The sequence below is a fragment of the Cervus elaphus genome, chromosome 12 (assembly GCF_910594005.1).
Source record: "Cervus elaphus chromosome 12, mCerEla1.1, whole genome shotgun sequence".
Classification (NCBI taxonomy): Eukaryota; Metazoa; Chordata; class Mammalia; order Artiodactyla; family Cervidae; genus Cervus; species Cervus elaphus.
This window is the reverse complement of record NC_057826.1, coordinates 83854538-83882076: the sequence shown is the minus strand read 5'-3', so window position 1 is coordinate 83882076 and position 27539 is coordinate 83854538. Positions and strand designations below refer to the sequence as shown.

Here is a 27539-nt window from a genome sequence, read left to right as displayed (position 1 = left end):
CAGGCAGAGAGTGCAAAACCAGATTCTTAAGCAACATTCATGACAGAAGTAAGTGCCTCTGGGAATAGACAGATAGGCTGGATTCCCAGAGGAAGTCGGGGCCTTGAATCCAGCCGACTGCAGGCTCCTGGGAGGACACGAGATTTTAGAAGCCATGGGAAGGAAGCGGGAAGCAGCGTGACAGATCAAGGACTCGGGGTCAGGTATTCCAGGCTCCAGTGGACAAGTGCACAGCCTGGGAGAAAGGCGGATGCTACCAGAGACGTTCCCCTGAGACCTTCCGGCCACCCTCTTGTGTAACCTCAGCATCCCTTTTTCTTCCCCCTGCAGGTGTTCCATGAGCAGGGCATCCTCTTTGGCTACCGACATCCACAGAGTTCCGCCACTGCCTGCCTCCTCAGCCTTTTTCAAATGACCAATGAGACCCTCAACATCTGGACACACTTGCTGCCCTTCTGGTACCTCCCGGCCCCTTGTCCAGCTGTCTCATGCAGAGCCTGGGAACCGGGGCTTCATTAAACACAGCTGGGGTGGGGCAAGCTGAGGCTCCGTGCTGGAATGTGGGGGACTCCCCCCGTGGTGCATGGGTGTGGAGCCGGGGGGTGTGGGTGAGCTCTAGGGCACGGATTGCCGTAGAATTTGAGGGGCTCCTGCAGCTCCCCAGTCTTTCCCTGCTCCCTGCTTCAGGGTCTGATTTGAGAGCATTGTCTTATTCAGTCTTAGAGGCTGTCTGAGTCTTCTAGAAGCCCTGGCTAGCACTCCCTAGCTTGAATAAGTCACCTCTCTGGGCTTTGCATGTTGCCATCTGCGGAGCAGGAGCGAGAGTCTGCACTTTTCCCAGGGTTGCCCCAAGGGTTATCAGAGGAGATGTGGGAAAAGGCATCGGGCACAGAGCTGTGGATGCTCATGGTCACTCTGGGACCACAGCCGCTGTGAGGCACTTGGTCAGGCAGCACTTGAACAGAGCCAGCCAAGAGAATGAATGCTCTGGCAACGCGTGCATACAGGTGGGAACTGCCAGGGAGGTGAGGAGCGACCTGGCTTAGAAAGATGGGGGCCGAAGACCAGCTTCACACACCCGGTGCCTGGGCATAGCGAGCGGCGGGTAGAGATGGGATCATAGTATGTGAGAGTTGGCAGGACCTCGGAGGTCACACAGGCCACCAGCCCCCTCACACCACCACCAGCTGACACAGATGCGGCCCAGAGAAGGGCGCGGCTTGCTTATATCTCATGGCAAGTTCTAGCACAGGCTAGTTTCTGGACTTCCCTCTTCCGATTGTATTGAGGACCAGAGAGAGTAGGAAGGACCCCAGGGTGTGCTGCAGGCGGAGAGGGGCCCGAGGAAGGAGACCTGCTCAGCCGGCAGTCAGACCCGGGCCAAAATGTGCAGAAGGCTGCTTGTGCCAGATGCATCAAGGGCAGGGAAGAGAGAGCCCAGGCTTGCTGTGGGATGGGACCATCTGCAAAGAAGCCCTAGGGCCTGCAGCCTGGCCAGGAAGGCAGCAAGATCTGCTCAGGGAGGCTCTTTGTCGTATTAAATTGAAGTAAACCTAGATAAGGGCTTCCCTGGAGGCTCAGTGGTAAAATCTGCTTGCCAATGTAGGAAACACTGGTTCGATCCCTGGGTTGGGAAGATCTCCTGGAATAGGAAATGGCAACCCACTCCAATATTCTTGCCAGGGAAATCCCATCATGGACAGAGGAGCCTGGCAGGCTACAGTCCGTGGGGTCACACAGAGTTGGACATGACTGAAGCGACTAAACAACAACAAAATTTAAGTAAAAAGTCTAAATGCTAATACGTTGTAGCACTGCAGAAGGGAATCGAGTTGGTGTCTTCCTGTGACCCCTCTTGTCCTCTCTGGAGTGGCTGGGGTGACCTGCTGCTTGTAATCCTCCCAGGATGCTTTTCTAGAGACTCGAGCATCTGTGACGCATGTGTGCCCCCAGCACCTGCTTCCCTCCTCCCTCTGCTCCTCCCTTGCTTCTGCCTCGAGATCTCCATCTGACCCCCACACAAGCCTTTTGTGTGGCTTTTGTACAGCTGTGTGGCGTTCCATTTTCTGGATAAACGACAGGTGACTCAGGCTGTTTTGAAGTCTGTGTCGCTACAAAGTACCAGCCTGACCATCCCTGTTGGTGGGGCTTGCGTTGCTGCATGCACATGCCTTCATAGTCATTCTACAGCTGAGCCACGCTGGCCGCAGCGCCCCACTGCGCCCGACGCCCCTGCACCGCCAGGGCCCTGAGAGCGCAGCACGGAGCAGCAGGAAGGGCTTGGGAGAGCAGGAGAAAGATGCCCCAGGGCAGTAGGACTCGGGGATAATCCTGAGATGGTAAAAGGATGCGTTTTGAAGAACAGCAGAGGGAACAGATCACAAGCGTGGGCACAGATCACAAGTGTAGCCAGAGGATTGAGTGATGCTCCCATGGTTCCCCATGAAGAGCTTTTAGTCCCTTCCCTGGGGGAGTTGTGGGAAAGGGACCTGACTCTCTAGGAGTGGTTCATGGAAGTGAACAGCTTCTGCAGGAAAGACCCCCTCTCTTGGGTTATGGGTTGGGCAGATCTGACGTGGATCTGTGCTGTGTTTCTGTAAGAGACGAATCTGGAGGTCTAGGCTTGGCTGAGACTGAGCCTTGGGACCAGGCCCCTCAGAAGAAGAGATGGTGATGTTAGTGGAAGAACAGCATGGAAGAGGGGGGAGAAAATAGTCCTGTTGCCTTCTAGACTTTCCAGACAGAGGGGTTGTTTCTCTTTGAGGGGTCTTCCCACAAGGGGAGCCTGACCAACCATGGAGAGAATGACAAGGCCAAAGTTGGATCCTATGAGGAATGGCTGAATGCACTGAGGTTCTTTAATGTGAAGTTCAGAGAGGTGGGGAGGGATTATGAAGACAGTGGTGAGATATTTGATGGGTTTGTTGTCTGTGGTGCTGATAGGGAGAACTAGGACTGATCCAGTGGAGAGAAACTCCAGGGAGACAGATAGTAGCTCAGTGAAACTTTCAAACACTCAGAACTGTCTTGGGAGGTGGTGAGCTCCCCGTCCCTGGGAGCATGCAAGCCAAAAGTGGAGAGTCACTTGGGTAAGAAGCTGTAAGAGGGATCTGTCACCATATGCAGAGTATGCAGACTGGACCATTGCCCTTCCTGTATGTGTCCAAACAGTAAGGACCCCACTCACTCTTCCTTGCCCCTGGCATGTCAGCAAAGTGCGACCATGTAGGGGCTGGTCATCCCAGGGGAAGGGCAGGCAGGCGACAGTCAGGTGAAGGCGGTAGGAGGAGCCCTCACCCCAAAGGTTGAGGGTGCACCCCTGTGTTCCAGGTTCTTCTCGTGGAGGTTTGTGAGCACCCTGCAAGCGACGGACATCCTGAACGACAGCTACTCCTGGCCTCTGCTGGTGTACATGGGCGCCAGCTGCTTGTTCCCCCTGGCGTCCAGCTGTGCACACACCTTCAGCTCCATGTCCGGGAACGCCCGCCACATATGCTACTTCCTGGACTATGGCGCCGTCAACCTCTTCAGCCTGGGTGCGTGAGGCCCTGCTTCTGTCCCCCAAGACCGAGCCACCTGCCCCTTCCCCTGGGAGCTGGGCTCACTGCGAGGCTCTGCTGAGCTTGCAGAAGGGTCGCTGCCATGCCAGGGCCCCTGCCCGGGTGCCTGATGAGGGTTTTAAAAGAAACTTGTCCAGAGGTGTGCTGGCAAACACTGAACAACCGGCTCCCTGGGGACAGAAGTCCCAGTCTGTGGTGATGGCTGATAGCTATGGTGTATGTACTCCTGCCATGGCCGGCTTCCAGCCACCCACCCTGACAGCAGGGCCCTGAGCTGCGGAGTATCATTACACCCATGCTATAGATGAGAACAGTAAAGGTCAGTTACCCAGATCGCGCAGCTTGTAAATGGCAGAGCCAGGGCCTGGGAGCCTCAGGGCCCCTGCCTGTGGCTTCCTCAAGTCCCCGGGCCTGGATCCACCTCCCTGGAGCTCCTGCAGTGATTCCCTCATTTCCACTCCTCACTGGGAAGAGCTCCCTAGGGACAGTCCGTGCATCTTCCTCATCTGGTTTTCCAGTCCGTAGCTGAGAATCTGACCTGGAGGGTGTTTGGTAAACCCGAGAGGAAGGTCTAGTCAGTTGAGAGAGGCTGGGGGTCCCCCTGGGGCTCCCTTGCCTGCAACCACCTCTCCTCCTCCCCGACCCCGTGGAAACCCCCAACCCCTGGAGGATGGCGTTTGCTCAGCTTCCTCGCTGGTGTCCCGCTGTTCCCCTCCCACGCAGCCCTCCCGTGCACGTGCGCTTTGACTAGGCTCTGGCCATTTTAATCCCCTGCTTAAACTCCCTCGGTGGCCCCCATTGCCTGAAAGGGGATGTTCACTTTCATTGGTCTGGCATCCAGCGCTGTGTCCTGCTCCTGTTCCCGGGAAAGCCCCCTCTGCCCCCAAGCACCAGTCGGAACCTCCAAAGGGCCAGCGCCTTTGCCGTGCGCCCACCCATCCTCAGCACCCACCTCACCCTGCCACCTGGAGGCTCTCATCAGCTTTGCTTCCCACTGCAGTTCTGGCAGGCGCTGGGGCTCCCTCGCTCATGTCGCCCATGGAACTTGGCCCCAGCCGGTATATACAGACCGCATGCCTCCGGGGCCACGTGGGAGCCTCCCCACGGTATCAGGCCGAGAGGAGGGTCTGTCTGTCCTCCTGCGGGCCGTTCCCAGCTGGCATCACACAGGCGACCTGCAGGAGTGGGAGCGCTGTCCCAGGAGGTGATCCTTGGCCCTTACTGCCTGTGGGACCCTGGGCACGTCCCCCAGCTTCCCTAGATCTCAACAAATAGGATCAAAGGCAGAGGCTGAACTTGCATGGCTTGAGGCCTGCTGCAGCTTTGAACTTGGATTCCAAGTTCTCTTTATCTTTGGATAACAGGTGACCTTAGACCTGACCTTAGGCCCTAGGCTGACAGATCTGTGGCTGCCTCTCTCAGAGGGACCTTGGCCTGGAGAGGCCCTCTGGTCCAGGCCCCTGGACACACCTGCCCGCTTTGAAAAGGACACTGCTGGTCCCTGTTCTTTTGAATAAAAGCTGCAGCAGGCAGGTGTCTAGAAGGCCCTTCAGTAACCCTTCCCTCACGAACTCTGAAGCCTAAAACCACACAAAACGCTGAGGCTAGCCCCTCATGCTCGGTTTCTTAGCTGGCCTGGCCCGCAGCCCCCTGATGTGACAGCCCCCCTTCAGCAAGGGCTCTCCCTGCCCGCACCGCTGATTATTCCACAAGGAACACCCGTGTCATCGTCTCAGGGCAAAGCCGGGCACACTGGGGTGTCATCAGGGACCACAGCATGAGGTTTAAAGCAGGGACTGTTGCTTCGCTGCCTGTGTTTGAAGCTTGGCTTTGCTGCTTTCTTGCTGTGTGCCCCTGGGTGGGTCACCAAACCTCTCTGTGCCTGTTTCCTCATCTGTAAAATAAGCATCAGTTGCAGGACTGATGTCCGAGGGTGGCTGTAAAGATTATAAGAGTTAATACCTCTCAAGCCCTTGGAGCAGCTCTGGGCTCCCAGAACGGTTCTCAGGGTGGGATCCGGGTGGGCAGGGAAGGGAGCCGGGGACCTATAGGCTGGGGGGGGTGGTGATGGCATAGCTGGGGGGGGTGCAGGACGGCTCAGGGTCTGTGGGGGTGATAGGGGCTTAGCCAGATGCAGGGCGGGGTGGTCTTCCCAGGGAGTCCAGACAGTGCTGAGTCCTGGCTTCTTGCCCACGGCTGGGTTTGCTCCCCCAGGCTGTGCCGTCGCCTACTCGGCCTATGTTTTCCCGGACACGCTGGTGAGCACCACCTTCCATGACTACTACCTGACCCTGGCCGTGCTGAACACCATCGTTAGCATCTGGCTCTCCTGCTACTCCAGGTACCCGGCTGCTCTGCCACAGAGGGCGAGGGGCGAGGGGCGGGTGGCGGTGGAGCGCGGGGCTCCCTGGACTGCCGGAGGGGACCGCGGAAGAGGTGCTCAGGAGCTGGGGCTCAGTTCCACACGGACTTCCAGGGGCTGGGCGGGACCAGCTTCACAGGCACACGGCCTGTGCTGGTGCTCAGGGCCCCATGATCGAGAGGGCGTCACACTTGTCTAATGCCCCGCTGTTGTTGTTTTGAAACACTTAATGATTTTTGAACAAGGGGGGTCCTGTACTTTCCTTCTGCCCTGCAAATGATATAGCTGGCCCCGTTGCTGAACGAGTCACTTACCCTCCTTGAACCTCAGCTTGCTCATCTATAAAATGGGCTCAAGGGAGTTCAGTGGTTAAAACTTGGCACTTTCCCTTCTGTGGACTGGGCTCAATTCCTGGTTGCGGAACTAAGATCCTACAAGTCATGTGGCTTTGGCCAAAAAGAAAAAGAAAATTAGGGTCAACACAGCTACCCTGTGAGATGGATATAATATATCCAGAACACTTGGCACAAGCCTGGCCCAGAGGAGGCAGTCCATAAACGGGTGGCCTGCTAGTAGGAACTGAGAGGGGCCTGCCTCTAGCCACAGGCACACCTCAGAGATACTGCAAAGATACCAACTTCGCAGTAGGCAAGTCATTGAACTTTCTGGTTTCCCAGTGCATATAAAAGTTATATTTACACTATAGTCTATTGACTGTGCAATAGCATTATGTCTAAAGAAACAATGTACACATCTTAATTTAAAAATATGCTATTGCTTAAAAATGCTATCATCTGTCAACACGGGGTTACCACAAACCTTCAATTTGCAAAAGCCACAATAAAGCAAAGTGCAATACAACAAGATATGCATGTGTGTGATGCATAGATGATATTCAGACATCTGACACATCCCCAGGGGAACCATGATGGCCATGAGTCATGCCCAGCTCACTGGCTCGAATTCTTTTTTTTTTTTCCTTTCACTCAAGGAAGCTCACTGGGATGTGAGTACAAGGAGCATTTTTTAGGATAACTACTCTCAATTATTCTTCATAAAAAACCAAAGTACCCAAAATGACTGAGGAAGCCTCTCGAATGATGGTGTTTTCGGGTAACATTCCTGTGTAGTGGTGCCAGGTGCTGGGGGCTGTCCACGGTGGGTTAGCAAGAGCTCCCAGGAAGGCTGGCGGTCCTGACCATCCATGCCCTCAGCCTCTGTCTTTCCTGAGCCATGGCCTTGTAGCATTCTTATTCCTGGCAGCCGTAGCTCTTCCCTCCCCAGGAGAAAACCGCAGGGGTTGGAGTGGCAAGGTACGCTTCTGCAACTTCCCCACAATGATTTTGGCTCCAGCTTTCTTTGGGGGACACTGGGTTTTGTGGGACCCAGAGGTAGGCAGATTTTCCAAACTTGACAAGCTGCTTTTCTTTAAAAGTCAAAGAGGAGAGCCTTAAACAGCATCAGGAATGCTTGCCCCAACTTGCCTTCCCCTCACCTGTCCTGAGGCAGGTGGGCAGCGTGGAGCTGCTTTCCATGGGGGTGAGTCTCGTTTGCCGGCTCAGTCTCAAGCCTGGGTTTTGTGTTGCTTCCCCTCGTGGGAAGGCCTGGGGTGTGAGTGGGGGTAAACCCCTCTCTGGAGGAATATGGAGATGTGAGCGGCTCAGTCCTTGTCCTCACAGAGTGCCCCATGAAGTATAAGCAGCAGACTGCAGACCTCCAAAATGTCTAGATTGAGCCAACGTTTCCTTTAAAGGCCAGAGGAAAAGGCTTTTTCTTTTTTTTTTTTTTTAAAAAAAGCATGTAGCATTACAGAATATAACATCAGCAAATAATGGTAATACAAAATGACACCTACTTGGATAGCCAGGGTTCTGTGAAGCAGCCTGAGAATCGAGCATTGAGGAAGGTTGAACACTTTAGCTGGAGAAGAGGGAAGGGCGTTTTGGACAGAGCCAAGAGCCTGAACAAGGGTGAGGGCCTGGCGAGGATGGGCCAGCACTGGGAGACAGCAAGGAGCTTCAGAGTTGCCAGAGCCTGTGCAGCTGGCAGGGGAGGGGGATAGAGGCTGGAAGAGCGATCCAGAGGTGGGGGATCGGAGGCTCCTCGTGTGTCCTCCAGAGGACTGGCCTTAGGCTCAGGAAGGACAGTAAACTTCCTAGGAAGCAGTTCTGGGGGCTCAGCGACTGTGCCCTGTGGGACTCAGTGGGGGCTCGGGGAACAGGAAGGGGGAAAGAAGCAAGTGCCACATGCTTGGAGCCAAGGGTAGAGTGGGCCGTCCCCCCGGGGGCCCGTCCAGCTTCCTTCGCGTCTTGTCCTCGCTCCTTCCCGTGTGCTGGTGGATCCTGCTCTTACAAGACCTGCCCCCTTTGTTTTCATTCTCTGTCTCTGTCTTCGGTGTCTGAGGAGGAGGGCTCATGCATGTTTGGGGAGAGACTTGGCCCTGATTAACTGCAGGGGAAGCCATGGAAGCAGGCGTGGGCTGTCTGGAGTCCCAGCTTCACAGACTTGCTGTGTGGCCTTGGGCCAATCATGGCCCTTAAGCAGGGGCACCTGAGACAAAGTTCCCTGGGTTCCTTCTGTTTCGGCGTCTATGATGCCAGCTTCAGTGACTTTTCCAAGGTTTCTCTCCTTGCCTTCTCTCCTGCATCCTCTAGGCCCACCCCTGCCTCTCCCTCCTGCTGCATCAGTCTGCGGTATGGCTAGGAGTCCAAGAACCACCTCTTTTCCTGAGCACAAAAGGAGACGGTGGAACTCATGAGCTGTGCTTTAGTTATCCACATGCTTCCCAGAGTAGTGTGGTCCGAATGGCCTTTATTCCCACACAATACATGTCCTTTAGGTAAATTCTGCGTAGAGCTGGGAGCTTCCCAGGTGGCTCAGTGGTAAAGAATCCATTTAAAATGCAGGAGATGCAGGTGTGATCCCTGGGTCAGGAAAATCCCCTGGAGAAGGGAATAACAGCCCACTCCAGTATCCTTGTCTGGAGAATCCCATGGTCAGAGGGGCCTGGCAGGCTACAGTCCATGGGGGCGCATAGCGTCGGACATGACTTAGCAACTAAACAACAATCATGGAATTTAGTTTAAAGGAACACATTCCAGAAAACTGCCTTCTTGTTCTGTAGTGTTTACAGGGGAAATGACAGAACATATGACCTCTCTGTGGCTCTTGGAGCTAGGTAGGTGTGACAGAGACCCTGCCTGCTCATACCTACTGACCCACCTGCAAGCCCAGGAAGCATCACCACCTGCTCAGGAATGGTAGTTACACGTGTTTGCTGTACACCACAAGTCGCTGTGGGTACTTTTTCGTTCATCCAACCAGAGCATCCCGCAGTTGGATTTTTAGACACATGCGCGCTCTGTGGAACACCTTGTCGTCAGTGCCGTGAGGGAGAGATGGGTTTTGGTCCCTGGTGGAATGTGAGCTGTGCCGTGAGAGCCGTGCCCTGGCAGTGGTGCTGCGGCAGCTCAGAGCGGCATGGGGCAGGCCTGGAAGGGTTTGGAGGTCAGAGCCGGAGACGGGAGGCTTAGCAGACAGTGCTTCCCAGACACATCCGGAGGTCAGAGGGCTCAGCCAGATGATAGACTGCTGCTGGGGCCAAGGGTCAGCACGTGGAAATGTCCACATTCCTGTTACGTCATCCACACAACAACAAAACAGCCATAATACCACCCCCCGCCCCCACTGCGCGCGCGCGCACAAACACACACACACACACACACACACACACACACAGCAATAGAATGATGTTTCCAAAGGCCCACTTGTTTCAAGCATGGTTCTGGAATTCACTCGTACGTCTGTCCAGCTTTGTTGCAACAGGATTTATCGGGTTTTAGAGTAGACTGGTATTGTATCCGCGCTTTCTTGGTGGAGGCTTCTCCCGAAATCCAGAGTTTCCTGCCCACCTGATTCTAGGCAGAGGAGGCCTGACTCCCTGACTCCCAGCCTTGGGGGACCAGCATTGCCGAACCAGGCGAGGCTTTGGAGACTCGGGGGCGTGGTGCGCTTTGGAGAATGCCTTGGCTCCTGCTCCTCCCTCTCGGAGTCTCTGGCTGTGGCGACACCCTGTGGCCTGACGTGGAATTGCACTTTGGTGGTGGGCGGCCCACCGTCTTTGTGGCTGCTGGCCCTTCTGCCTCTTGTTCTCTGCTGCTCTCTTCTGTTCTGCTTTTTCTCCTTTTTCCCTCTGTAGACTCGGCTTGGCAGCTGGAGAGGCTGGTTCGTTTGCCCTTGGGGAAGTACTTTATCAGGCCGGGCGCCATGTCTCAAGTCGCAGGAAATCCATGTTTTGGGGGATGGCCCTCACCAACCACAGCCAGCTTTCTTCCTGTGTAAGTGGCCGCAGAGAGAGCGTGCTTTAAGAGCAAGTCTCTTTGCACCCAGAGGTGATAGGCGGTGGCAGAGCATGGGGAGGGAGGGAGCAGGCTTGCGTGGTCGGGCAGGGTCGGCCAGCGTAGACTGAGAAGGCCCTACGAAAGATGGGCTCTGACTCTTGGAGCAGTGGAAGTGTGTTCCATTCGCCTCCTGGGGCAGAGGGGTGTCCGTAAGAGCAGAGACTGGGGAGTGGTCTGAGACCTGCCCAAGGGGACAGAGTGGGAAGCCGACCAGATGGCCTGGGTGTAAATCCTCGCTTTGCCTCCTATTAGCCCAGCTGATTTTAGGCAAATTACCCAGAGCTGGTCTGTTCTCTCCTGTTCTGTTTTCTGGTACCACGTGGCTACAAGATGGGGAGAGGGAGAGGATGGCTTCTACAACACACACACACACAAATGCTGCTATTTCATGAGTGTTACTCTGTGCTCTGCACAGCTGTGAGCTCCTAGTGAGCATCATTTGATAAACCCTTGCAACAAGCCCTTAAGGGATTCTGTAGTCATCCCTGTGGTACACGAGGATTCTGGGGCACACGAGGGTTACATCACGTGCTGGCTGAGATGGTCACAAAAGTCAGGGACTGGACCAGACTCAGGGTGTCCAAGACAAACACTGTTGCCAGATCGTGACCCTGTGCAGCCTCGCCAATCCCAGGGTTTGTGGTTTCCTCCAAGGCTGGGGTTCTGTTCTGGGGGATGATGAGTTGAGGTCCCTTATTTCTCCTCCTCCTCCTTGAGCTTCTCTTCCTTCTCTACCTAGTGTCCACAGGGTCAGAAAAGAAGAAGGGACATGCCCATGGGCTTGAGTGAAGTTGAAGCTCATCTCTGGAGGTTATGGGGCTTCTTGGGGCCCATGGTGAACAGGGGTCCCCAGGCTGGGCTGCCGAGCAGATGTCCACATCCTCAGGCACACTACTGAGCCGGATGCTGGGGTTGGAGAGCTGAGCAGACCCAGCCCCACCCTTGAGGAGGCTTCCCTGACCACCCTGGAGGCAGATGGGGGTGTCTCTGCTGTATTCTATGCCAGAGGAGGTGGGCACAGTGGAGCTCATAGTAAGGTGACTGCACTGGCTCATAGAGGATATGAAGATCCTGCTGGAAGGGATGGACCTGGGCTGGGGGAGCAGCAGACCCTGTTTGGTGGAGAAAGGGTGGGCGAGTGGGCTGGGACAGGGCACCTGGGGTACAGAGGTGAGGAGCAGACCCGATCCCCACCGGAGAGTGTGGTGAGGGGCAGGGCTATCGAGAAGGGCTGGAGGGCCCCAGCGCCCCTGTCCTCTTACAGGCGGCCCCATAACAGCCACCCTACAAGCCTCAACATCCTGGCTCTGCAGATCACCTTTGCAGGGGGAGGCTCTGGCCTCACAGTCCTGTGGGTACCAAGGGAGAACCCAGCCCCCCAGTACGATGTGGTACTGAAGCGGGTGCCTGCCCTGCCACCGGGCCCAGCCTGGGAGTGTGAGCTCTCCCTTGCCTGAGCCCCACTTCAGGGCTGTGGTTTTGTGCGGAGCCTCTCCTCCAACTCCCTTGCCCCCTGCCCAGTGTCTAGCCTGCCATCTGTGCTGCCCATCTCCCCGCACCCTCAGCTGCTGCCCACTCCACAGGCTGGGCCTAAGCCAGCTGAGGCCCCATGGTGTTCCATCCCAAAGGACCTACCTGTCTTGGCAACTTCCGCACCCCTCATTTTAATGCTGGCTTCCTCTGTCTTTGAACCAGAGGCAGGTGGGGGTGGTGATGAAAGAGAGAAGGAAGGAAAAAAAAGAGAAGGAAGGACCATGCTTACTCAGTTTTCCCAGCCTGGTATTCCTGTGTGTTATTAAATATTCCAGAAATCTCTTGTAATTAAACACCTAATTGTACCCAGGGCTTTTGCAGGGTGATCACCCGGCGACTCTGACTAGTTAAGCATCTCACCCTTCGCAGAGGTGCTGGCCCCAGGCGCCTGTGCGTTTGGGCCCGCCCACGCCCCACAGTCTCCCACTCCTAGTGGCTGCTGGTTTGACCTTTGGAGGTTCTTTTCGGCAGTTAGATAACTTGGCCTTCGAAGGCCTTGCTCCATGCCTCCTCCCTGATTTTGGATACCGTTGCTTCTTATGGTGCCGGGAGATGATGCCTCCAAACTCTTTTCACATCTGAGATGGAGCCCTTCCCCCGGGGGGTGGGGGAGAAGTGGAGAGGGCTGGTGGAGAAGCTGCTGGCCAAGGGAGGAGTTTGTGCACAAGTGGTTGTTTCTGTGGGTTACTCGGCCTTGGTTATTTTTAGTGTGTGTGTTATTGACTGAAACTCCTTTTCATTCTCATTTCTCCCCCGTTTCCTTTCCTGATTTAGGTTTTTTGAGATACAGAAGCCCGGGCTCTGCAAGATGCTTCGTGTCCTGGCCTTTGCTTTTCCCTACACCTGGGACTCCCTTCCCATCTTATTCAGGGTAAGGGCCCTGCTCTGACCCCTCTCTGTCTGTTGGCAACACCCGGGAATCAATTGTGTCCTGAGCTCTGGGGGTCAGACGCTGTCCTGGTCACAGTAGAACACGTGGGAATAGAACCCCTTAATGGCTCTCGCAGACTAGTTAGACGGCATGAACACAGAGGCCCTGACGGACACAGGCTGCCGCCACCTACCAGGGGCGCTAGGTAGGTGGCTCTAGGAGATGCATCAGTGGCCAGGGCTACCTGGAGGCTCAGGAGCAATCTCGGAGGGCTGGGCAGGGGAGGCAGCCCTGGGGTTTAGTAGAGTGAGCAGGAGAGTGGGCTCTGGAGGCAAATCTCTAATATTCACTCCCTGCAAGACTTCGGGAAAGTTTTCTACTATCTCTGTGTCTTGACCTCCCTCATCTGTAAAATGGCCTGGTAGTAACACCTCCTTGTGTCAGGCTATGGGGAGGATTACATGAGATAATGTGTACAGTGCTAACTGGTGGTGAGAGTCCCATAAATGCATTATTATATATTATCATCAATTAACACAGAAGTAGGGGTGAAGGAAAGCGTATGATTGAAGGTCTTAAAGGATGGATGGGAATTAGATGGAGAACACAAAGGAAGAGGGTGTAGGAGGGAAAACAAGAAGAGGGAAAGTTCACGTCCTCCCAGATGGCCATGCGTTCAAATCCCAGCCCCACTGCTCACTGGCTGTGTGACATTAAGCAATGAACATAACCTCTCTGAGCCTCAGTTTCCTGATCTTTAAATGAGGCTGACACCCCCTCCTTCACAGGCGGGTAGAGGAGGGGTCATCAAATAAGCAGACCTGATGGGCTCAGCAGTTCCGGGCCCAGGCCCCGTGGGTGGAGGCAGTGTAAGAGTCTGATGCCTGAGGCCAGGATGGCAGCGCCCAGGGCCGAAGGAGAGGGGTCGGGCTGGCTCCACCAGCTGAGGCACTGAGGCTGTGCTCTGTGCTCAGCCCGTGTGGGTCTGGGGAGACCCAGAGAGGGGGATGCAGCCCACTCCCTTGAATCCTTCCTCGAGGACACAGACCACACCCAGGAAACCAGCGCAGGGAGAACCAGCCAGCCCCACAGGCCACCAGAGCAGACAGCACAAGCTTGCGTTAGGATGAGTGCTGGATGCTCCTGGCACTCGGCCGCATCAGACGCTGGGCAGTGGGGGAGGAGAGGTCTGACCCTGAACGGTGCTGTGGCTGAGCCCACAGGCTCTGCAAATCAGCCTGACTTTACTCATTAGTGGTTGGCAAGTCACCTTCCAGCCCAATACTCTCATCTGCAAAATGGGGGAAATGGAGTCTGCCCTGTGGTCACTGCTGAGGCTCGATGAAATGATGCACATAGAAGGCCTGGCCTAGTGCCTTCCGTAGGTGGTGGCTGCCGCTATTTTTAATAATCGTACAAAACCATACCAAACTCCAAACCAGGATAATGTCTGTAATGAATAGTTTTTGATGACTCAGAAGGCCTTGCAGGAATTCCTAGGCCTTAAAACCTTAATTAAGAGCATCAATTCAAGGCATGTGCTGGTTAAAAGTGAGTTCAAGTGTGAAATGGGCCATTTTTTAACTATACTTACATTTTAGCCCCGGGGGTGGGGGTGGGGCAGGGTAGTGATATATCTAGCAAGATTTTTTTTTTTTCCTTTCCTTTTCTCTTCACTTCTGTTGTTTTCCTTTCCTTCCTTCCTTTCTTCATATTTTGTAACTAAATAACCCAAAGGCTCTCATGAGCATGCAGGAGGTTAAAATACACTTACCTTAGGTCTCAGTTGCTCACACCCAGAACAGGAAGCCTGCTCACACAGGCCCTGTGAGGTCCCTTTCCAAGCACAGATGCCGGGAGGGAATGGCCTTGGCGCAGAGTCCACTCATGTGCGTGGGGAGGTCTACAGACCTCCTCTCGAGACCTGATGTTTCTTTCTTTCTTTAAGCTTTTCATTTTACCTTGGAGTATAGTTGATTTGCAACGTTGTGTTAGTTTCAGGCATCCAGTAAAGTGATTCAGTGATAAACAGGTATCTATTCTTTTGCAAATTCTTTTCCCGTTTAGGTTATCACAGTATGTTGAGCAGAGTTCCCTGTGCTATACCGTCGGTCCTTGTAGGTTATCCGTTTGAAGGCTTGATGTGTCTTCAAATACCTGCAGGTGTTCCTGTTCCCCGGGGAAAGTGCGGAGAACGAGGCCACGTTGTACCACCAGAAGCACGTGGCCATGACCCTCCTGGCCTCTTTCTTCTACTCCGCGCATCTGCCAGAGCGCCTGGCCCCTGGACGCTTCGACTACATCGGTGAGCGCGTGGGGGCCCCGCTGCCCAGGGGGCGTTCCCACCCCTGACACGAGCGCGTGTAGTTGCCAAGGGGAGGCGGGGGCAGGGTGAGAAGCAAAGCCTCAGGAAGTTCTCCAGGCCCAGGCCACGGTGAGCGAAATTGCCAGGAGACAGAGGTCAGGATGTACACAGACTGTGGATGCCCAGGGAGGGTGGTGGGGGATGGAGAGAAGGTGGGTCTAGGGTTCTAAAGCATTTCTGGCGGGTATGGGGACAGGAGAGTCCTATTATTACCTGGAATGGGAAATCCCATTATTAAGTGACCATGGAAGGCAGCTGTAAAGAGGAAGAGGAAAGACGGGGTACAGAAGGCTCTGAGGGTATCAGCCGGCGGGGGGCAGTGCCAAGGAGAGGAAAGAGTGTCTCACTCAGGCGGGTGTGATGGTGCCAGGAATCGTGGTAGAGCAGTGCTTCCCAGCCTCAGCAGTTCCCAGCCTGGATGAGTAGTCTCAGCCTCACCTGGGAACATGTGGATCTCAGCCCCCACCCCCCGAGACATCCCGCTGGGGTGGGCCCAGCACTCTCTCAGAAGCCGAGTGATTCTCCAGGTGAGCCTGAACATGCTCAAGCCAGAGAAGCCATGTGGTGAAGAGGAGGCGTCAGAGTTACAGGGGTTTATACCTGCTGGCAGAGTTCCTTCCTCTCTGTCGAGGGACGTGGGTAGCGCTGTGGAACATGTCTCCTCCACCCTGGCTCTGGGACTGGCTGGAGGAGGGACCCTTGCCCATTTCTGGTGAGGCTGAGGGCTCCTGGGGTGAGAGCTCCTTGGATAAGCCACCTTGGAGATCTAAGTCCTCACCCCCAGGTGGCGAGCAGGAACCTCGGTTCTCCCCAGGCCCATTTTGTCCATGAGTTTCCATCTTCTACCCAAGAAACGTGGCCACATTTTGCTTTGACAAGAGTTTCATCTCCTTTATTCCTTCTCCTCTGCCAGAAGGGATCACAATGAGCAAAGTGGTTAGAGGGCAGATTTCAAAAAAGGAGGGAGATGTGAGGGCCAGGGGATTGGAACCTGCCCAAGGAGCCTGCCCAGCATGTCCACCTCCCTAGCCCCAGCCCAGCCGGAAGAAATAGAGCTGATCATGTACAAAGTCTGGGGTCGGCAGGAAAAACAAATAGACACTGGGCCTTATTTTGCCGACTCTGGCTTCTTAATAACATTTTATTTGCTCACCTCTATCCTGTCCTTTTGGGCCTAGAGCAGAAAGACACTCCACTGGGAGGATATGGCAGAGATGGCAGATAACGACAACATCTTAAACAAGGGCTTTGGAAAGATCTCTGTCCTTAAATAACAGAGTCAGCCAGATTTTGAGCTTCCTTCCCAATGCCCACAGGAAGCTCCTCCCTATTCCTGCCAGACGGGAGTGTTGACATCACTTTTCCCGCTGCAGGCCCCTTTCACATCTGTCCAGTGCTCTTGGCTCTTCCGTCTTTTTGTCTCCTGCCCTAATGAAGACGGGTTGGTGCCTCATTTGGTGAGCGCAGCTGGTCACTTCCTACTGCTTGGCCCTGTGTCCTTGGATAGTATGGTTTTCAGCTGGATAAGGAACCACTTCTGCTGCAAAACACACAGATTTGGAAATTGTACACAGCCCAGTGGTATGGCTTGAGTGAGGGAGGGGTGGCCCTTCCAGGCACAGTATCTCCCTGGAGGATGCAGCTGGGCTGCTGGCAGCTCCTTGCCCTAAGGAAGTCGTTGGTCACTCATTCAACTTTCCTGCATCTTCATTCCCGACTTGGCTCTTGCTCATTAGGGCAGATGGCCAGCCTGGTCCCTTCCATGGACACATTTATTGAATACTTACTATAGGATAAATCCTGGGGGTACAACACTGAATTCTTTTTTTTCTTTTTAACTGAAGGAGGGTCCTTATTTAACTCTTGTATTAGTTTGCTAGTGCTGCCATAACAAAGAACCGCAGACTGCATGGCTGATACAACAGAAGTTTATTTTCTCATAATCCAGAGGTTAGAAGCCCAAGATCAAGGGTTGGCAGGGTTGGTTTCTTCCAAGTCCTCTCTCCTTGGCTTGCTAGGGGCCATCTCCATTTCTTTTCACCTGATTTCTCCTCTGTGTACTTGTACATCCTAATCTCCTCTTCTTATAAATATACCAGAGTGGGTCCCATGCTAGTGACCTAGTTTTAACTTAATTGTCTTTTAAAAACCCTATCTCCAGATACGGTCACATTCTCAGGTACTGGGAGTTAAGACTTTCAACATGTGAATTTGGGAGGGGGAGGTACAATTCAGCCCATGAAACATGTGGTCTTCTCATCTTACTCCTGGTTTCTGTGGACTGTCCCCCGAGGCAATCCCCAGCCCTGGGCAGTGGACTCCTTTTCTCACCAGCTACCAAGTCAGTATCCCCTGCGTACTGCAGCCTCCTTCCACTGGGCTCCCACCCTCTGGGGATGCGTACGTGCTGACCGGGGTCCTGTGCGGTATCAGAGAGGAAGAGCCCCTCATTGTGTCTGGGATTAACCAGCAGTAGGGAGAGGAGCATCTCATAAGTGGCCAACAGGAAGTCTGGCTGGCTTCCCCTTTGGTATTGAAGTCAGAATCAGATTTGACTGGTAATAGCTCTCAAGAGGTAAACTTCAGAACTTTCTCGTGAAAAACAGGACTGGTGGATAAGTTGTTTTGAAAATGGATTTGGTTTTCTCTGATGGCCTTTTTATTTTTCTCATAAGATATTTAAAAAAAAAAGATATTTAAAAAATAAAACCTTGAAAGTATATATCACATATGGGCTTCCCAGGTGGTGCTAGTGGTAAAGAATCCACCTGCCAATGCAGGAGACACAAGAGTCATGGGTTTGATCCCTAAGTTGGGAAGATCCCCTGGAGGAGGACATGGAAACCCACTCCATTATTTTTGCCTGGAAAATTCCATGGACAGAGGAGCCTGGCAGACTGCAGTCCATGGGGTCGCAAAGAGTCAGACACAACTGAGCGACTGAGCGCGTGCGTTATACATAACATAACACCCTAATTTCAAATGTACAATTCAATCTTTTTTTTTTTTTAAGCAAATTTACCACATTGTGTAACCATCACCGTATATGAGTTTTAGAACATTTTCGTCACTCCAGTAAGATCCTTCCGACCCATGTACTGTTAATTCCAACTCCTACCCCCTACCCAAAACAACAACTAGTCTATTTTCTGTCTCTATGGATTTGCCTTTCCCAGACAGTAGGTATCTTGTATCTAGCTTCTTTTATGCCACAGAGTGTTTTTAGCACACAAGCCATAGGGTGTTGTCAGTATCCATTCCTTTCTCATCGCTGATTTTGGTGGCCTTTTGTGTATTTGCTTTAGGTCACAGTCACCAGCTGTTTCATGTGTGTGTGATCCTGGCCACGCACATGCAGATGGAAGCCATCCTTCTGGACAAGACTCTGAGGAAGGAGTGGCTCCTGGCCCACTGCAGGCCCCTGTTGTTCGCCCAGATAGCCGGAGCCATACTTCTATGCCTCATCTTCAGCCTCAGCAACATAGTTTATTTCTCAGCTGCCCTGTATCGGATTCCGGAGCCGGAATTACATAAAAAGGAAACCTGATTCACACCATAAGCTTTTCGTACCAAACGTCAGCATTAAGCTACAACATCCTAACTACCACAAGCAGTGGCACGGTCCCAGTTTACAATGGCCTAAAATATTTATAATGCTTGATATCTTGGCATTTTTGAGTGGGTTCAAGTCAATGAGGTATTTAACTGGGGACATTTCTCTAGATGTGCATTGGATTCTGTAAGTACTATTTTAAAAGGGGGACGTGGGTTCAAGTCAGTCCTCATTCATGCAAATCATTATTTCATTTAGCTTTTAATTTATTTAAAGTGTGTTCTCCAATTCTATTTAAACAGTTGGATTAGGCATACCACCCGTATAGCTTTACTATTAATTAGTTGGATTAAGCTTTACTGCCCTTGAAGTATTCCTCTTGGAAAATGGAACACGCTTCATCTGATGAGATTCATGTAGCAAAGCCTCTCCTGCCACAGTGGAAGAGGATGAGCTGGGAAGGTCAGTCTGGGAACCTGAGAAAGCAGAGATTGAGTCTGTGGGAGCTGTGGGGACTGGGAAGGCATTCCAGAATGAAGAAACCTGGTTTGGGGAGGGGCCTTCTTCCTTTCCCCACCTAGTGAAGGGAATGAATTGAAAGAGCCATTTATTCCCACAAGTCCATTCTGCTTCACCATGCAAGGTTCCCAAGTCATTATGGACTTGGATTTTGTTAAAAGTTCACAGCCTGTGGCTAGGTGTCATATGTTCTGTTTTGCTCTGTTTTCTTGTTGCAAGTTTGATGCTGTGAAGTATTATGCAGCACAGGTAAAGTGTGTTACCCAGAGGGCACTGACTGAGTTAATCCCAATTGGTTGTAGTCATCTATACTCATCTATCACGTTTTAACCAATGACATCACACTATTTGGGGAGGTTATACATTTAATGTTGCTTCAGCATTTCATATGTGCTGCAGAATTTAATGTTCATGTGCAGAGGATACTAAAGACTTTGCCAAAGGGAGGGAAACACTTGGTGAGCTTGTGATAAATGTAGATCCTCCAGGCGAGTCAGGAGATGCTGCTTTACTAGTTTAAAATGTTGGTTTCCTGCAGAAGGTCTGTACTGGAGCAAGTTCCCCAGGTGATTGTCAGGAGGGCGATGGGCCAAACTTGCAGAAATGCTGGTGTTACGAACTCCAGAATGCACAGGGCCTATCAGCTGTGTTTTGATTGGTCTAATTTTCAGCAGCTGACAACCTAAGGCTCTGTCTTCTGCTTTCTACTCTGTGGAGTACTAAAACACTGAATATTTTCTCATCTGTTGCATTACTCATTAAAAGTTCAGTATTTCATGGTGTTTTCATAGAGTACAGAAATGCTGATGCAAAACAGTTTTTAACAGAGGCCCATCACTCCCTGACATGCACTTGCTAACGACTTAAGGGGCCATCCATCGCAATGCAGGACCCTCTTCTGCTGACTCAGGAACACCCCAGTTTCTTAGAACACTGCCTCTATGGTTAACTGGTCCAGACATTTGAATGACCTTGTAAGTAGCTCATCAACTAATCCTCTGAAGACAAGTAGCAATTTATATCGGATATGAGTGGTCAAAAAATATGATTTCATTAGTTTTATTGTCTGTTTACTTCCTCTGGGGAAGGTAGACTGATAAAATTATATAGGCTGGTAAATTTTTGGTACATTAATTGCAAGCTGCACGACAAAATTTGTCTTTTTGGCAAGAGGTTGACACTATTACTGGAATTTTACTCTACCAGGGGTTCTGGGCTTCCATTTCATCCTACTGTAACTTCAGTTTTATGGTGGACAGAGGTACTAAGTTTACGTACTCCATTTTAGTAATGCCAAAGGCATGAAGGCTTCTTAATTCTCTTGTTTATAGAAAGTAACATAAGGTTCTTCATTTAGCTCAGAAGTAGTTGAAAGATCACAGGTGACTAATTTGAAGGACTTTTAGAATATTTAATCTTTGGTTACATTGCTTTTTCAGCATGCTTAATGATGAAAATGAAATGTTAAATCAACAAAATGAGGCCAAGTGTTTCATAATGTTTTTATACATTTGGTAAACTTAGTTCCATTGTATACTTTTGGACAGTGTTACAATTAAATTTTATAACAGTTTGCAGTACACTGATTTGGAAACTTCTAATGTTGAATGAGAATGTGTTCAAATATATTCATTATCATTAAGTGTTATGAAGTCTAATGTGAATATAGTTTTGCTAAGCCATTCCAGAAATTAAAAAGATTGGCAGTGGGTCAGTTGAAAACCTCACTGGGAGGATATCTTTTAATGTGTATATGTATGCTCAGTTGTGTCCAGCTCTTTGCAACCCATGGACTGTAACCTGCCAGGCTCCTCTCCATGCAATTTTCCAGGCAAGAATACTGGAGTGCGTTGCCATTTCCTTCTCCAGGGGATCTTCCCAACCCAGGAATGAACCCAGGTCTTTTGTGGCTCCTACATTGGCAGGCGGGTTCTTTACCACTGAGCCACTTTGGAAGCCTTGTCTTTCAAGGTAGCAGTTCTCATTTTTTTTTTTTTTTTAACATCTCAGTACACTTTGTAGATATACCATATTCCCACTGGTAGCGATTGCTCACCAAGGCCCTGTCTCCTAAGGGGAGAGGGGGAGCAGGCACACTCCTAAAGGGATGTACCTCTTCCCCCTCCCTTGGCTTAAGAAACACTACTCTAAAATGTACCAATCATTTTCATTGTGATAAAACTCAGGTATACTTGAATGAGGCCATTTAGTCACTTGCCTCTTCCTTCAGTCACAAATGGAGAGTTTAATTTTCCTTGTGCAGTCTTTGGAGAGGAACTCTCCTTCTTTCCTAAAGACATGAATTTGTCAGACTTCCCTGATGGTCCAGTGGTTGAGAATCCACTGCTAATGCAGGGGACACAGTGTGATCTCTGGTCCAGGGAGATCCCAGATGCCTCAGAGCAATTAAGCCTGTGCCTGAGCTCTAGAGCCCAGGAGTTGCAACTGCTGAACTACTGAGCCTGAGTCCCTGGAGTCCTTGCTCCACAGTGAGAAGCCACTGCGATGAGAAGCCTGCGCATCACAACTGGAGAGCAGCCCGCACGCAGCAACAAAGATGCAGTGCAGCCCAAAATAAATAAAATATATTTTAAAAAGAGACAAGAATAGGTCCTTGTTGATTAGAATTAGAAGTGGGATATTTAGAAGGCTTTTGAATACAAAGTGATTTAGATATTTGGTCTGCAGCAAGCTTTCTCAAAGTGTTTTTGTAGAAGGAACTCAGTTCCCAGGAGATAGTCTGAGGAAGGCAGAATGCTGTTCTGGAAAAGAATGCTTTTGTCAGATGTGTCAGAGAAACCTTTCATTCCCATCTGCTTTGTCCTGAATTTGGTTTGGCATGGTATCCTTTATATATGAAACACCTGTTAACCCTGTATATCAACACTTTGTTACATATTGTTGAATGTCAGCCTCTGATTTTCCAGTCAACAATCCATTATGAATGAAAAGGCAGAGACCTATTTCCAGACTCAGAGATGTTCTTCCAGCTTATACTAATGTCTGGTTTTCTTAAACTATATGGTAGGAAAAATAAAATTTATTTATTATAGTAAAGTCCTGTTTCTCCTTTGACTTGGTTATGTTTCATCTACTATGCTGAAAACATATTCACTCATCATGAAAAATAGATTCCTGTATATGTATAGATTGTGAAATCATTCAGTGAATGTTTATTTAGTGCCTGGTATATCTAAAACAAACAGTGTCCTAAGAGTTGGGAATATAGAAGTGAAGAAAACCCAAACTGTCCTTCCCTCATGGAGATGATACACTGGTCAGCCAGTAGGACAAGAGATATAGATAAATTCAGATAATGGTAAGTGCTGGTGGTTTAGATGGTAAAGAATCCATACCCAGTGTGGGAGACCTGGGCTCAATCCCTGGGTTGGGAAGATCCCCTGGAAGAGGGCATGGCAACCCATTCCAGTATTGTTGCCTGGTGAATCCCCATGGACAGAGAAGCCTGGTGGGATACAGTCCATGGGGTTGCAAAGAGCCGACTGAGTGATTAAGCACATCAGGAAAATAAGCCTGGGGACTTCCCTGGTGGTCCAGTGATTTAGACTCCACGTTTCCACTGCAGGGGTTTGATCCCTGGTCCCGGGAACTAAGATCCTGTTCCTACTTGGTGTGGCCAAAAAAAAGAAGCCTGGTGAGGGAATAGGGAGGGGTGGGGTGAGCCAACCGAGATTGGAGAGCCAGTCCGATAAACCGACATTTCAGGAGAAGCTTGATGGAGCACTAGACCATTCAGGTATGACCTAAATCAAATCCTTTATGATTATACAGTGGAAGAGACACATAGATTCAAGGGATTAGATCTGATAGTTAGAGTGCCTGAAGAACTATGGATGGAGGTTCCTAACATTGTACAGGACTCGGTGATCAAAACTGTCCTCAAGAAGAAGAAATGCCAACAGGCACAATGGTTGTCTGAGGAGACCTTACAAATTGCTGAGAAAAGAAAGAGAAATGAAAGGCAAAGGAGAAAAGAAAAGATACATCCATCTGAATGCAGAGTTCCAAGGAGAGATACGAAAGCCTTCCTAAATGACCAAAGAAATAGAGAAAATAATAGAATGGGAAAGACTAGAGATCTCTCAGGAAAATTGGAGATACCAAGTGAATATTTCATGCAAAGATGGGCACCATAAAGTATAGAAACAGTATGGACCTAACAGAAACACAAGATGATAAGAAAAGGTGGCAAGTATACACAGAAGAACTGTACAAAAAAGATCTTCATAACCCAGATAACCACGATGGTGTGATCACTCACCTAGAACCAGACATCCTGGAGTGCGAAGTCAAGTGGGCCTTAGGAAGCATCACTACAAACAAAGCTGGTGGAGGCTAGTGGAGGTGATAGAATTTCAGTTGAGCTATTTCAAATCCTAAAAGATGATGCTGTGAAAGTGCTGCACTCAGTATGCCAACAAATTTGGAAAACTCTGCAGTGGCCCCAGGGCTGGAAACAGTCAGTTTTCATTCCCAAAGAAAGGCAATGCCAAAGAATGTCCAAACTATTGCACAATTGCACTTATCTCACATGCTAGCAGAGTAATGCTCAAAAATTTCCAAGCTAGGCTTCAACAGTCTATAAACCGAGAACCTCCTGATGTTCAAGCTGGATTTAGCAAAGGCAGAGGAACCAGAGATCAAATTGCCAACATCTGTTGGCTCATAGAAAAAGCAAGAGAATTCCAGAGAACATCTGCTTCATTGACTACGCTAAAGCCTTTGACCGTATGGGTCACAAAACACTGTGGAAAATTCTTCGAGAGATGGGAATAGCAGACCACCTTACCTGCCTCCTGAGAAATCTGTATGCCGGTCAAGAAGCAACAGTTGGAACCAGACATGGAACACTGGTGTTAGTCAGTCAGTCACTCAGTTGTGTCCGACTCTTTGCAACCCCATGGATTGTAGCCCACCAGGCTCCTCTGTCGATGGGATTCTCCAGGCAAGAATACTGGAGTGGGTCACCATGCCTTCCTCCAGGGGATCTTCCAAACCCAGGGATTGAACCCAGGTCTTCTGTGTTGCAGGCAGATTCTTTACTGTCTGAGCTATAGGGAAGTCCTGGAAGTCCTAACACTGGACTGGTTCCAAATTGGGAAAGGAGTAGAAGGCTAGGAGAAGGAAGTGGCAACCCACTCCAGTAATCTTGCCTGGAAAACCCCATGGACAGAGGAGCCTGGCAGACTACAGTCCGTGGGGTCGCAAGAGTCAGACATGACTTAGTGACTAAACCATCCACCACTACAAAGTGAATATATGCCTAAAGATAATGTCTGAAAAGGATATTTGCCATATACTATTTTGGAGAAGGAAATGGCAACCCATTCCAGTACTCTTGCCTGGAAAATCCCATGGACGGAAGAGCCTGGTAGGCTACAGTCCATGGGGTCTCAAAGAGCCGGACACAACTGAGCGACTTAACTTTCACTTCACTTTCATGCATTGGAGAAGGAAATGGCAACCCACTCCAGTATTCTTGCCTGGAGAATCCCAAGGACGGGGGAGCCTTGTGGGCTGCTGCCTATGGGGTTGCACAGAGTCGGACACAACTGAAGCAACTTAGCAGCAGCAGTAGCAGGATAAGGCTATATATTGTCACCTTGCTTATTTAATTTATATGCAGAGTACATCACGTGAAGTGCTGGACTGGATGAAGCACAAGCTGGAATCAAAATTGCCGGGAGAAATATCATTAGCCTCAGAAATGCAGATGACACCACCCTTACGGCAGAAAGCAAAGAGGAACTAAATAGCCTCTTGATGAAAATGAAAGAGGAGACTGGAAAAGCTGGCTTAAAACTCAACAGTCAAAAAACTAAGATCATGGCATCTGGTCCCATCACCTCAAGGCAAGTAGCTGGTGAAACAATGGAAACAGTGACAGACTATTTTCTTGGGCTCTAAAATCACTGCAGGTGGTGCTGCAGCCATGAAATTAAAAGGTGTTTGCTCCTTGGAAGAAAAGCTATGACCAGCCTAAACAGCATATTAATAACTTTGCTGACATAGGTCCGTATAGCCAAAGCTATGGCTTTTTCAATGGTCATGTATGGATGTGAGAGCTGGATCTCAAAGAAAGCTGAGCACTGAAGAACTGATGCTTTTGAACTGTGGTGTTGGAGAAGACTCTTGAGAGTCCCTTGGACTGCAAGGAGATCAAACCAGTTAATCCTAAAGGAAATGAGTCCTGAATACTCACTGGAAGGACTGATGCTGAAGCTCAGGCTTCAATACTCTGGCCACCTGATGGGAAGACTGACTCATTGGAAAAGACCCTGATGAAAGATTGAAAGCAGGAGGAGAAGGGGACAACAGAGGACAAGATAGTTGAATGGCATCACCAACTCAACGGACATGAGTCTGAGCAAGGTCTGGGAGTTGGTGATGACAGGGAAGCCTGGCGTGTTTCAGTCCATGGGGTCGCAAAGAACGACTGATGACTGAGCAACTGAACTGAAACTGAATTTAATGGACTAAGGACTTACCTGGTAGCTCAGACGGTATAGAATCTACCTGCAATGCAGGAGACCTGAGTTTGATCCCTGGTTGGGAAGATCCCCTGGAGAAGGGAATGGCAACCCACTCCAGTTTTCCTGCCTGGGAAAGCCATGGGCAGAGCAGCCTGGCGGGCTACAGTCTATGGAATGGCAAGAGTAGGACACGACCTGGCAACTAACACTTCACTTCTTTGATGGGCTTTAAGACGCTGACTTTGCCAGCAGGTGGGGGAAAGGATTTCAAGTCTAGAGAGCTGTAAGTGCAAAGGCCCTAAGGCCAGAAGGTGTTTGTCTTTTTGGGCAGGATAGAAACCAGGCCACTCATTCCTGAGATAACTCCAGAAGACATTGGCAAGACTTGACTTGAATTCTGAAATTTCTCCTGAACGTTCCTCCTGGGAGATTGCCCAAGGGACTTTCCAATAGCCCCTCGGTATTTGTACGAATTCGTTAACTCTGTAATAAATGTTCTTCAACAAATAGCTGTCATACTCATTCTCTCCATGTCAGGAAACGGGTTTCTAAATCTCACTTTACGTTTTGCCTCCTCCAGAGTGTGGAACCACTAACTTCAAAGATAATTTAATCCAGCCTTAAAAAAATATGTTTGATGATGTAAAATACACATTTCCAGAGCCCAGATGCCCTATGCAGAAGACCCAGAGTGCGTGCTGGAGGTGAGCAAGGTTCTGGAGTTTTGAAGTTTTTATCAAAAGCCCCAGTGGTTTTTAATACTATAAGAGAGTTTAAGCAGCGCTGATATAGTCCAACCATCCCCCCTCTTTTGGACATAATTTCATACTTAAGAAACATGTTGCCAAATAGTAAAAAGAATTCCTAGGTAGTTCTCACTTCCCCCCTTTTGGTATTTATATTACTCTCTAACAGTGAGAAACTTGGCTCCCCTTATCTGCAATGTATTTAATGTCATTTCAGAACTGCTAATCCATGTCTTCAAAAAGGCCAACTAATTAGAATTCAGTGTTCCAAGTTCTTTTTGTCTTGAGCCTGAGGGCATATACTGTAGTCTAAATAGTCCAACTTGGGTAAGTGATAGCTCCCTTTCTGTGTGAGTATGTTATTCATTTGAAATATGGTTCTGCTCAGATCATCTGTGTTTTTTGTATTGATGTTACACCCTCCCCCAAGTTTGTTGATTTTATTGTTTTTTGAGTAGGTAAGACATTAACATCCAATCATTCATTTTACAGATGGCCTGGGGATGTGAGGTTATGTTGTCAAGGCCACTGAAACCTTGGGTGTGCTGTGTGTTGGGTGCTCGGGGCACCTGGTCTCCACCTTACACCTTTCATCAAGCATTCCAGGCTTTGGTATTTTCTGGTGCTTACTGGTTACTAGGTCCCCACAGCTGGACTTGTTTAGCTGGGAGCTTGGATTAATTATGGTTTCAAATCTCTGTAGTATTAACCCCTTTTCAGTTATTTACATAAGACCCTCCCAGTCCAGTTTGGCAGTTTCTTATCAAGTTAAACTTACATTGAACACAGGACCAGCAATCCCACCCAAGAGAAATGAAAATATCTATGTCTACATAAATAACTTTTACACAAATTATTATGCCAGTTTCATTCATAATTGCCAAAAAGTCGAAACAGCTTAAATGTTCATCAGCCAGTGAATGGGTAGATTGTCATACAATGGAATACTAATCAGCAATAAAAAGGGAAAATATTCCTGAGAGATGCAACACATGGATGACTCTCAAAAAGGTTATGCTGAGTTAAAGAAGAGACATTCTGGAAAAGACAGAAATCTAAGGAAAGAAATCAGAAAAGTGGTTGCCAAGGACTGGGAATAGGGAAAGGTGATTGCAAAGAGGCAGCACAAGGAATTT

General features: G+C 50.2%; 1 protein-coding gene across 5 annotated transcripts in view; it reads left to right on the top strand.

Moving 5' to 3' along the window:
- PAQR5 (progestin and adipoQ receptor family member 5) overlaps positions 1-20811 on the top strand; it is a 91696-nt gene extending 70885 nt beyond the window's left edge. For 4 of the 5 annotated variants that reach the window (XM_043919788.1, XM_043919789.1, XM_043919790.1 and 1 more), the window contains exons 3-8: positions 331-458; positions 3331-3536; positions 5775-5901; positions 12630-12726; positions 14890-15031; positions 18397-20811. In XM_043919788.1, the coding sequence (XP_043775723.1) occupies positions 331-458; positions 3331-3536; positions 5775-5901; positions 12630-12726; positions 14890-15031; positions 18397-18638 (942 nt within the window). In that variant the 3' untranslated portion in view covers positions 18639-20811. Of the gene's footprint in view, positions 1-330; positions 459-3330; positions 3537-5774; positions 5902-9693; positions 10260-12629; positions 12727-14889; positions 15032-18396 lie in introns of those variants that run through there. The other variant, XM_043919792.1, reaches the window with a different exon arrangement.
- Positions 20812-27539: the final 6728 nt, after the last annotated feature.